This window comes from Heptranchias perlo, chromosome 24, assembly GCF_035084215.1.
Source record: "Heptranchias perlo isolate sHepPer1 chromosome 24, sHepPer1.hap1, whole genome shotgun sequence".
NCBI classification, from domain to species: domain Eukaryota; kingdom Metazoa; phylum Chordata; class Chondrichthyes; order Hexanchiformes; family Hexanchidae; genus Heptranchias; species Heptranchias perlo.
The window spans coordinates 30,282,625-30,295,629 of record NC_090348.1 but is presented as its reverse complement, the minus strand read 5'-3'; the positions used below and the strand labels follow the sequence as shown (position 1 = coordinate 30,295,629).

The 13,005-nt window shown below is 40.1% G+C and overlaps 1 protein-coding gene across 1 annotated transcript in view; it reads left to right on the top strand.

The window, feature by feature from the left end:
- Window positions 1-13,005, top strand: part of reln (reelin) — a 297,718-nt gene that overhangs the window by 120,390 nt on the left and 164,323 nt on the right. The window contains exon 11 of the mRNA XM_068005008.1: window positions 11,983-12,128. Coding sequence (XP_067861109.1) covers window positions 11,983-12,128 — 146 coding nt within the window. The remainder of the gene's footprint in view (window positions 1-11,982; window positions 12,129-13,005) is intronic.

Below are 13,005 nucleotides of genomic sequence, written 5' to 3'. Positions count from 1 at the left end.
TGTCACTGCTTTTGGTCAGCATCCAGTGACCACCAGCTGGAAATAAATGTGTGAACATCTGGTGCTAACAGGGTTAGGCTCAGCTGTGATGACTCTTATGGTTGAATAGACTGCTGACATTGACTGTTCAGACTCACTCATGGGGATTGGACACTCAAGCAAAGTATGGGAGGGCTTCTGGCACCTTTAGAACTGTACTCCAGCAGCAAATGAGGTCCTTCAGGAGAGATAATGAAAGGAAGATTGGAAGAGGAAATAAACAGATTGAAGAGATAGACACAGAAAAGTGCTGTTTCCCAGTTGGTGAGTGAGACATTCACCATTCTCCAAAAAATCAAACAAAATTATAAATACACCGCATACATATTTCTGAGACGAATTCCAGGGAAGTCCAAAACCCTATCAGCATCACACAGAAAATATTTTAACAATAATTAAATTACAATCACTTATAAAAATCAGTGTATTGGTAAGCTGGATAAATGCCATTGAAATATTAGTGTATTGGTTGAGCAATCAGATTTTTGGGCCATAAGAATCGATTTTAAGGTGTAACGCCTGCACTGGATTTCCTGGATTTACCTGAATAGCCACCGCAGAAGAATAAAATATTTAGTTCCATGGGCACCAAATTTATTTGCCACCAACATGGAACTAATCTTTATTTTTAACACTAATTTCTGCAAGAAACGTTAAATTGCAAAACAGTGACAGGTGAACGCTAGAATAGAGAGAGAAATAAAATGAATAGCTTCAACATTCTTTAATATTGTTCTACCCGGTTGTTGCAGTGATTACATACATACTGTGCCCAGTTCTACCTGACACGGTCATCCAAATCTGACGGATGCTGATGTCCATCTGTTTTGGACCTGTTTGGGATATTTTGCAACTGGATGAGGCATCCTGCCCATGGAAGGGAGAAGTTGGCAGCCAAATGCCATGTCTTTTCGACACAGCTCCTGTATCAGTATGAAGGAGCTGATCCTGAAGTATAATATACAGGGGACATTCTATTCCTCTGTGAATTGCAGGAAATAAAAGCACTTTTCAAATTATGTCAAGTGCCTATTGCACTTGTCATTAGTTGTTTATCACATGCACTACCAGCAACTGAGAAAATTGACAGAAGCGGAATAAAATTTCCCCCATCTCTACTTATTTCATTTTTCTCCTCCTAATGTCCCTCTTACTTTCTTCCTTTACCTTGTCTCCTAATGGCAATGACTCCTGGTGGGGTACAATTCCAGAGGTACTAATAGCAACAGCAAATCACCTGATGTATGGACCTTATTTTTGTGAAGTTCTTCCAACGTGCTAACACAGCCCTCGGCAGTTTATTCTATTTGAAATGAAATGACCTACCTTGATAAAAAAGCATGTCACGTGACCTTATTCTTATTCCACATCCCCAGTTTTTGCTGTTCACAGATCCTAGCCAGAATACGGTAGAATTTAGTTTGTAGAATGAAGTATAAATTAATAGACATTTTTGTTTCCAGCCTGAGATTCAAAAAGAACACACCTCAATAGAAACAAGAAACGCATATCAACAGGGGTCGGGCTAGGATTGTACAATCCATGCAATTGCTGCTGCAGATCCTTTATAAATAGAAAATAAAATTTGTACAGATCTCAATACTTTCACTAACATTACAAAATGCATATCCGAATATGAATGATCTTATTTTCGTTCAGTAATGTACTTCCTGAAGGGTTTGCAATTTGATTTAGGTTTGAAATTAGGAGAATACATGCAAATCATCTCCTTTTCCCTAACGCTACTCAATTTTAAACAAATCAAAATAATTTTGCATGATTCAAAACAATGATAACATGCTACCTAGAGCAAATAAAAAGTAAATCAGTCATTGGTAGCAGTCTTGTCTGATAATAAAGTAGGTTTGTGCTAATTATGATTTGGGCCATCCTCCAATACTCTACTTGTGTTTGCTGTTTCCATTGATGTGCCCAAACCTCCTACGATCCAAAACGTAACCATGTGCATGTGGCAAATGGGATATAGCATGTCTCAGGGCTAACGGTCAAACCTCTTATCAATGGGTTGTACCAGAAATAGTATGGCTTGCCCAATGTACATTTGTGATCTTGCCAATTGATTGAAAACACATTTAATTTAGGCTAAAACTATAATTCAAATTTACTGTATGATAGAAAATGATATAGACTCAAAACAGATAATTTGCCTTTTGTATCCAGCACAAGTAGTATTGGGAGATGACCCAAATCATAACAGAAGTTAACCCGGAGTAAATTCAAACAACAAGCAATTCACACAAAGTAGCAATACAGTACTTAACTTTCCACAGCTTTAAAAACCCTTGGTGTAAAATAATTCTCATGTTCTCTGTCCTAAATTTCTTTCATCTAATCTTATATCTATGCCCATTGTTCCAGACCCCAAACCACTAAAAACCATCAATTTCTATCTACTCTGTAATTGTATGTATCTCCGTCAAATCACCCTTTTATCTTCTCTGTTCGAATGAAATTAATCCTGGCATAACTGTAGTCTGATGTGAAATGAAAATCCCTAGATTAACTGGACAACCCTAGTAACTATACCCTGGTAAAGTCCCAGTATAAGCACTGCCTGATGCAAAACATACAGCCCTAATATAACTGTAGCCTGGTGCAAAAAATATAGTCATAGTATAACTAGTCTGAGGAACTATAAGGGTGAAGTTTCTTTAACTAGAAATGCAAGTGGTTGGGTGTAATGGAGGGGAGAAGCTGTTATGTTCATAAGTGATATAAGGTTTGTAAACCAGCCTGGGGTTATCAGGATTCAACTTCAACTAAAGATCTGAATTTCAGAGGCTGTGAATCCTGAAAAAATATGAATGCCGATCCCTTTGTGTCAGTCTCACTGAGCTTTAACTTCATAAACTCTTGAATGTCAATACTCTTTCAAACGAAGATGGATAACAGCAGACATTGGCAATGGATCCTGGACAAGCAAATCAAATTATCATTCCATTATCAAGGCATATTTTGTACGCTGTACTCCAGCACAATCTGTAACCTCATGGCCCGGCATATTCCTCACTCTACCATTACCAACAAGCCAGGGGATCAACCCTGGTTCAATGAGGAGTGTAGAAAAGCATGCCAGGAGCAGCACCAGGTGTACCTAAAAATGAGGTGCCAACCTGGTGAAGCTACAACGCAGGACTTGCATGCATGCTAAACAGCGGAAGCAACATGCTATAGACAGAGCTAAGCCATTCCACAACCAACGGATCAGATCAAAGCTCTGCAGTCCTGCCACATCCAGTTGTAAATGGTGGTGGACAATGAAACAACTAACGGGAGGAGGAGGCTCTGCAAACATCCCCATCCTCAATGATGGTGGAGTCCAGCATGTGAGTGCAAAAGTCAAAGCTGAGGCGTTTGCAACCATCTTCAGCCAGAAGTGCCGATCCATCTGAGTGGATGATCCATCTCAGCCTCCTCCTGATATCCCCACCTTCTCAGAAGCCAGTCTTCAGCCAATTCAATTCACTCCACGTGATATCAAGAAACGGCTGTAGTGCTGAAGACTTGTGCTCCAGAACTAGCTGCGCCTCTAGCCAAACTGTTCCAGTACAGCTACAACACTGGCATCTACCCGACAATGTGGAAAATTGCCCAGGTTTGTCCTGTCCACAAAAAGCAGGACAAATCCAATCCAGCCAATTACCTCCCCATCAGTCTACTCTCAATCATCAGCAAAGTGTTGGAAGGTGCTGTCAACAATGCAATCAAGCAGCACTTACTCACCAATAACCTGCTCACTGATGCTCAGTTTGGGTTCCACCAGGACCACTCGGCTCCAGACCTCATTACAGCCTTGGTCCAAACATGGACAAAAGAGCTGAATTCCAGAGGTGAGGTGAGAGTGACTGCCCTTGACATCAATTTTACTAGGGCTCCTTGGTGCCAAACTCGGTCAAATGCTGCCTTGAAATCAATGGGAATCGGGGAAAACTCTCCAGTGGCTGGAGTCATACCTAGCACAAAGGAAGATGGTAGTGGTTGTTGGAGGCCAATTATCTCAGCTCCAGGACATTTCTGCAGGAGTTCCTCAGGGCAGTGTCCTAGGCCCAACCATCTTCAGCTGCTTCATCAATGACCTTCCCTCCATCATAAGGTCAGAAATGGGGATGTTCGCTGATTATTGCACAGTGTTCAGTTCCATTCGCAACCCCTCAGATAATGAAGCAGTCCATGCCCGCATGCAGCAAGACCTGGACAACATCCAGGCTTGGGCTGATAAGTGGCAAGTAACATTCGCGCCAGACAAGTACCAGACAATGACCATCTCCAACAAGAGACAGTCTAAGCACCTGCCCTTGACATTCAACGACATTACCATCACCGAATTCCCCACAATCAACATCCTGGAGGTCACCATTGACCAGAAACTTAACTGGACCAGCCACATAAATACTGTGGCTACAAGAGCAGGTCGGAGGCTGGGTATTCTGCGGCGAGTGACTCACCTCCTGACTCCCCAAAGCCTTTCCACCATCTACAAGGCACAAGTCAGGAGTGTGATGGAATACTCTCCAGTTGCCTGGATGAGTGCAGTTCCAACAATACTCAAGAAGCTCAACACCATCCAGGACAAAGCAGCCCACTTGATTGGCACCCCATCCACCATCCTAAACATTCACTCCCTTTACCACCAGCGCATTGTGGCTGCAGTGTGTACCATCCACAGGATGCACTGCAGCAACTCGCCAAGGCTTCTTCGACAGCACCTCCCAAACCTGCGACCTCTACCACCTAGAAGGACAAGAGCAGCAGACACATGGGAACACCACCACCTGCACGTTCCCCTCCAAGTCACACACCATCCCAACTTGGAAATATATCGCCGTTCCTTCATCGTCGCTGGGTCAAAATCCAGGAACTCCCTTCCTAACAGCACTGTGGGAGAACCTTCACCACACGGACTGCTGCTGTTCAAGGAAGCGGCTCACCACCACTTTCTCAAGGGCAATTGGGGATGGGCAATAAATGCTGGCCTCGCCAGCGACGCCCACATCCCATGAACGAGTAAGAAAAAATACATGTATTAATATTTCTGCCTATTTTACAACAGAATTGATCAGACAGTCTAAGTTTAGCCATGTAGTAAATGACACTGAGTCAAAGTTTATTCACTGAGCCACTGGGATTGATTTTAACTTGTGTCGCCTGGTGTTAATGGCCATACCGCTCTGTTAACATCGACGAAGAGGCTGGCACCATTTTGAAAGGGGCCTAGCGTTAGGTGCCATAAGCCTCCACATTTGCCATGATGGCGGCTGAGGCAGCCGGATATTGGCCAGCCTTAATCCAGTGAGCTGCAGTGGAACATCCGTTTGGTGCGCCGTAGCTCGCCAGCCCAATGTAAATGAGGCCAGTGTCTCAAAATCGTGGCGCCTCTTCACCACGTGTCCAGGCGACTGGCCGGCGCACTCTGCCGGTTGGTTGCCCCAGAGTGAAAATTGATCTTACTGAGTCTGTGTTAGCTGAAGACTGAAGTTAAGAAATTGGATCTGCCAGGTTGTGGGTTGGCAACTGATTTGGGAATAAAAATAAATTCAGATGTAGTTAATTAGGTTTGTTAGCATTTCAGATGAACTCCAGAGCTTTATTTCATGTAACTTAACTCGTGTATCTTTCCCAAGTAGCTGAAAATGACTTATTAAAAAAGAAATTTTAATAATTGCCACATTCTGTTCAATCCTGGCATTATTTCAAAGTGTGAAATGTTGTACAAATGGAGCTGGGTTACAGAGGTATCAGCATTTACACTGTGACAGATCAGAGGATGAGGCATCACAGAGAGAACTTCACTTTACATTTTATCTCTACAACATCTTGCTAAGGGCTGCTTGATGCTGACACTTGATTAAAAAAAATAGAGGCATGTTCCATTCCCCAGGACTGGTACTGCACACACAAAATATAGATCTGATGTAAAAGAAATCTTTGCTTTATATCACGTTCAAGGTTGTTTGTTTTAATCAAGACATCCACAGGGATGTAGACGAACAAGCAGAATGTTAGCACAAAGGTCAGCTCCAATCCTACACCATGCTGACCCTATTCAATCTTTGATCGGAATTTACTCAGCAGCATCTGTGATGAGACTAGTTAATCTCTTTATTCTACCAGAATGTAACTATATACTGAAGCAAAACACCATTTTTTGACTGCAAGCCTCCTGCTTCTATTGAATAGCCACCTGTCCAGTTTTTCATCTGCACAGTAGGACTGAAAGTCCACTGTGGGTGGGGAGTGATGTGCCCACCCACAACCTCCACCACTGACCCCAGCAGACTTTCTAGAGCTAGGGCAGGTTCTCTACTTTGAATTTCAATAGCAAGCAACATGCCTCTAGTTAAACAGCCTCGAGTGTCCACCTGCCCTGGGAGGCTGCAAACTACAGCGACTCTGCCTGGTCCAGGGGGTGAATATCATGGCTCCCCCGCAAAAGTGAAAGAACCACCTTCTCTAATAATAAAATAATTACTGTCCTCAAATCTTCAGGGGTCCAGGCCACAATACTTAGCCTGGACCAGCAGGTGGGCCCCACTTCAGCCATCTTGTCTCACCAGGAATACTAACCACTGATGCTCCACTGGTCCTCTGAGAGGTCAGGGTGAGGGAACCCCTGGTTTTGGGAGTCTCCACTCCCTCTTACATTTCTGGCCTTGTTTGAGGTGGACGGAGGCTCCACCCCCAACAAGGCCAAGCAGGAACTTCCCGCAAAGTCTATCTGAATCCCAACCTAAGTTACATTGGAAAGACCGTGGATTTTTAGCTCCAACTCTTTTATGTCCAATCATTCATAGTATCTCTCATCCACTCACCCAGGAGCGATTTTTTGAAAAAAATCAGGAAGGAGATTCTGTCCACTTGTATTTACTTCTTTTTACTTATTGTCCAACGTTGATTTCTTTCAAATTTTGTTTAATTCACCTTTGTTTTCTACATTTACTCACTCCTCTACTGTTTTTATTTCTTTCTTTATCATAGAGAAATTCTTACTTTGCTTTATGTTCTTGTTTCTTTTTTCCCGTTTTACTAGTTAATTTTCCTTTTTGCCCATCATGACTTCATCAAACCTATTATTTTTTCTATCATTTTTTCATTATTTGTTTTTTCTTAGTTATATTTCCATCATCTATCTTTAAATCTTTATCTTTCATTTTTTCTTAAGTTTCAGAGTCCCTGTGATACTTGTCCTTATCCATCTCTTCTCTCTGAGTTTTATCATTAATCACCTCTGCTATCCTCAGAATTTCTCAGCACTGCCTTTGTCTCCAAATCTTTCATTTCAACTAACTATGTACTGAATAAATAAAACCTCAATGTAAATGATGTAAAGTAATATTTTGGTGTGTTTTTGTTAATTTTTTTGTCAATTTGCTATGATTCTGTTCTATTTCTTATCCTCCTGATCTCTCAGCTCTGTCCATCTCTATTACTTACTTTTTCTCTGTGACCTCAGTTCTACCTTTTCTGTCTCCATGATCACAAGATGGTTATGGATGGCTCATCCATCTAGAAATAACCTGCAGTCCCCTGGCGCAGCATCCAGCTCTTTTTTTAAACGATTCCAGGGTTTTGCCTCCACTAGCGTACCTGGGAGTCCATCCTGTGTGTTCATCTCTTTCGTATGAAGAAAAAGTTCTTGGCAGCAGTCCTAAATCTGCCTTTCATTAGTTTATACTGTGCTATCTTGTCCTACAATCAGTTTAATTTGAAATAATTTTCTGAATTTGCCTCTTCTATATCACCTGCAATCTTACATAGTCCTATGTGGTCCCCTCTCAATTGTCCTATTTCAAAGCTAAACAGACTGTTTCTCCAATCTTTTCTTAGAAGTCTAAGGGATCAGTTTCATGACTGGTCGCTGCTTCACCTCCAGGGTTTGAATATTTCTTGGGTGAAATATTTTAAAGCAGGAGAAAAAGAAACCTAAATATTTTCTTCATATCACCAGCCATGGATCTGTCAAGCCTGACCTTTATCTGCTGCCATTTACCTGCAAACCCCAGATCTGTTTTATTCCATCAGTGGCTTGTATTCCTGTGACAACAATCCCTGTAACATTGAGGTCATGAGTCAGCTCATCAACACAAACATATTCTTGTTTCTGTCAGTATTGTATCTCAATGACATCCTCTGAAGCTCCCACTATGGTTCCAGCACTAACTAACTTACCTATAAGCTTTTGATCTAAATTTGAATAATGTTAAAAATGATAATTTGACAACCACATGATTATTATGTTATTTTACTTTAATATACAAGTTATTTTAAATTACTACAAACTGCTACCTAGGCAGATGGATAGGTATGGGTTAGTAGCGAGTCCTTTCAGATCTGCCAAAAACTTAAACCATATATTTATTTTATTGGCATTTTAAATATAATTAGCTCATTCACCGTTAAATTCAGTCTGCTGGAACTCATTTCACCCCTGACATGTTCTTAAAAGTCATCAGAGGGAAGTGATCTATTATTCATACATCTCTGGGATAGATTGAAGGGAGACATTCCTGAGGTGAAAGCAGCGCCTGACATTACTGCATCTGCTATCCCCCAATAATTGTGTGTCAGCTGTGAGGTTTTAAATTCACTCCACTGATGCATAGTTTCAGGTACAAGATCTATAGAAGCAGTCCAGATTTACCCTAATGCATCTGTCAATGCTAATTAGCCAGATTTATTTTTCAGTTAGAAGTATCAATTTATGAATGTATGAAGTGAACAAAATGCAACTGACTGAACCTACATATTAAATATTGTTTTAAAAAATATTGTCTTGTTGCTGTAACAGTTGCAAAAAGATGACTTGCTGACTTTCTATTGCTGTAGGATCCAATTTTAATATAACACTAGCCAACGCACGAAAAAAATCTATTTCCCCTTTAATCAAACTGCTAACTCAAGTTGTTCATGTAAAATGCACAGATTTGATGATATTAAAATCACTATAATTAGAGTTTGTTTTAATTAATTTTTCTTCTTGATTAATTCAATTGCTAAGGTAGTTTACTAGTCTCTAGTGTCACTATGTATTAGTGTTTAAAGAGTGGTATTAGATTCTTGGCGTGGAAAAATATGTTCCATGGGTCAAAATCCTGGAACTCCCTTCCTAACAGCACTATGGGAGAACCGTCACCACACGGACTGCAGCGGTTCAAGAAGGCGGCTCACCACCACCTTCTCGAGGGCAATTAGGGATGGGCAATAAATGCCGGCCTCGCCAGCGACGCCCACATTCCATGAACGAATAAAAAAAAGGTTACACGATGCTAGATAGAAAAGATCATCTGACTTTTATTTGATTTCATAACTATGAGGAAGAGCCCAACTGGAATTCATTGTGAAAACAATCTTTCACATCTAATTTTGATTGAGTTATGGCAACCTTTAGCTTTTATGCAGTGTTTATAATCATACGTCTGTGACCTGTATGGAAATAAGTAGGATTATCTCATGATCTTTACACAAAAACAATGTGGAATACTTACTGGGATCTTACTTTAGAAAATGTATTTGCCCCATAACATGTCTGGGCATATTTTCTTCTGATTACTAATGTCTGCCTACAAAGTTAGTGCAAATACTAAACAGTGAATCTGTTTTATACTCGCACTTCTTCACTCACCTTAACGACTGGAGGTACAAATATTAAGTGGTGATAATTACCACAGTCCACTCAAGAATATTTTCTGTTTCTGCCTGTCAGTTTCATTTTTCTATTCACTTCATTGAGATGAATTACTGCTTGTTTTGGAAAACTAAAAGCAGGTATAGGATAAACGAGTTTCAAAAGAGAAATGTTGGATTTATTCCATCTCGACCATTAAAGGTTTCCCATTATCCATAGGGCAATGTTTCTGAAGAGTACGGGAGACTATATGACATGAAGCAAACTATTTGGCTGAAATTTTTCATTCACCAAAAAGCAACCAATCAAAAACCATTTAAATACTCACAAGTACAGACAGTGCACGTAATCATCTGTCAAAAAATCCCTATTCGCAAAAATAGGACCCAATCATTTGACGGAAAACATTTTTCAAATTCGTGTAAGTGGCCTTGTTGGTTCCCACCTACTCCACTATTTACTGCTAAAAATAAAAGTCTCCCTTCTCCTCTATCAAGGGCCTTGAACTTCACTTTTCCTATTCCTGAAGCTAGGATATTTTATCAGAGCCTTCCTTCTGATATGTTTTGCTGCTTCACGCATATTTTGTTATCTTTAAGGGCTTTTATAATCATATTAAAAGTGGGGGGAAAATAGCTAAACAGTGGGTAGGGCTTCTCAGGGATGAAGGGGAAATCTAGTTGTGGCAGATAAAGGTATGGCAGAGATATTAAATATGTTGCTTCCGTTTTTATAAATGATGCTGGAAGTGAAGACCAAGTGTACAAGACGTGGATATGGAACTATTGTTAGAAATAACTGCAGAAAAAAGAATTGGTTCTGAAAAAATAGTGGCCCTCAAGATGTCTGTCACTGGATCATGATGGCATGCACCTTAGGCAGTTGAAGAAAGTCAGAGAGGAGATAGCAGAGGCTCTGACCATAATTTTTTAGTTCTCCTGAATATGCACATTGTGCAAGGGTACTGAAATGTAGTCAATGTAACACCTCTGAACAAGAAGGGAGAGAAGGATAAATCAGGTAATTACAGACCAGTTAGTTAATTGTGGCCAAACTCTTAGAAGTCATGATTTGAGATGAAATTAGTGAACATTTAGAAATCAAGCACAGCCAACATGGATTTGTTAGAAACTATTCATGTTTGACAAATTTAATAGTGTTTTTTGAAGATGTGATTAATTATGTAGATAAAGGGAATTCAATTAATGTAGTATATATGGATTTTCAAATGGCTTTCAATAAGGTGTCTCACAAGAGGCTTGTTACAGAAATTCAGGTATTTGATATAAGAGGAAATGTAGCAGCATGGATGGGAAGTTGGTTGATGGGCAGAAAACAAAAGGTTAGAGTTAATGGATGTTGCTCGGATTGGAGAAGAGTTGAAAGTGGTGTTCCCAGGGGTCAGTGCTGGGACCGATTTTATTTTCAATATAGATGGATGATTTGGACTTGGGTCTAGGGAGCACAAAAATCAAAATTTGTTGAAGATACAAAATTGAGGGTATTGGCAAACAGCCAGAACGACTGTAAAAGGCTTCAGGAGGAAATAGACAGGTTAATGGAATGGGCAAACAAGTGGCAGAGGTAATTTAATGTCCAGAAGTAAAAGATAATGCATTTTGGAAGGAAAATCAAATATACACTCAATGGGTGTGGGGGAACAGAGAGACCTGGGGATTCCAATCTATAATTCTTTGAAAGTGGAAAGCAGCTAGATAAAGCCATAACAAAGGCCAATAGAATTTTTAGTTTCGTAAATATAGGCTTAAAGTAGTCTTAAGGCTTAAAGAGGCAATGATAAATTTGTATAAGCCAACGGTCAGGCTGTAGTTAGACTACTGTGTGCAAATTTGGGTACACCATTATAGGAAGGACATTAAAGCCATAGAGTGTGTATAGTGTAGATTAATGAGGGTGATACCACGGATTAGAAACTATAGTTATGAGGAGAAACTTGCGATAACTGAAATCAAACATAAAAAGTATTGTTAAAACAATTGTGATTTTCAAAAGCAGAGCATTTTCATTTTATTACTGTTTTAAATAATCAGCCTACGAAACACTCATGAAAATAAATATTGTATTTACCACAATAATACTTCGATTGAGGGACTGAGCTGCTGTGTTGTTTAACTGTGATTCTGCCATCATAATTGGACTTTATGCTTAAGGCAATAAAGAATAAATAATTGAAACCTTCTCTTCAAAATTCTCTTTGTTGAAGGCTGAGATTGTTGTGGTTACAAAAAAGATTTAATAGTGTCCTGAGCTCTTGTAATGCACTCTATCTGTCTCCGCAGCATAGCTGTCAATCTGACGGTAACTCCATGTATTTCCATGGGACCGAGGGCACTGATTTTAACTTTGCAACAACCAGGGATGTTGATCTTTGGACTGAAGGCATTGTAACACAGTGGGTGGAAGAGTTTGAAAGTCAGCCTGCAGGGTAAGTGCTTGTTATCTCTAGTATTCTGAACATGTGTACAGTTATCTTGGGGATAAGTGAGATTCAAAGGAGGGTTGCATTAGCCCCACACATACATATTTAAACTGCAGCTGCTAGTCAAATAAATTTGCTGAAAGAAAGAATAAGTAATTGTAGTGGGATATAAAGGATGCACAGGAAATAATATTTTAACTCTTTATTGCCATTGCAACTTCAAAGGGAAACAAGCAAAGCTATTTACTTCATAGCACTAGAAAAGTAAATAATCTTCTCTCAGTTCGCTGCTACAGAGGTTCTCTAAAAGGTTTTCTGTACACTTAATGCTTGCTTATAGAAAAAGCACATGACAGCACAGGGAATTCAATTCCCTGAACCTATCCTCACTGCCTATCCTCATTCAATTGACAGCACAAGGATATGCATGCAACACCCTCCTTGGAGAGTTTAATGTTTCAGTTAACCCTTTCTGACTCCATAATGTTCAACATATCAGCCAATTTAATGTGAATAACAGTGAAATGTTCTTGTGTGCCATCGGGAAAGATTTGTTCTCTTTGCTATTTGTAGCAAAATTGTAACTGCATGAAAAAAGAATGGATTTATGATTTTACTACAAATAAATAAGGACAGTGATTTGAGGAGATCTTTCCATAATTGTTACTTTTTTCTTCCACTACAAAGAACTAAAAATATACACAAATGCACCATGCTCAGAAGAGGTCAGACCAGTGATGTAGGGCCCGATATTAGGAGGGCGGCGGGTTGGCAGCGGGGGGTCAACTGGATGCGTGGGTAACGCGCCCAGTGAAATCAGGGTGCTCCGCACGCGATTGCAGCTTGATTGAAGGTACTTACCTTTGCTTCCGGGTTTTGCGCT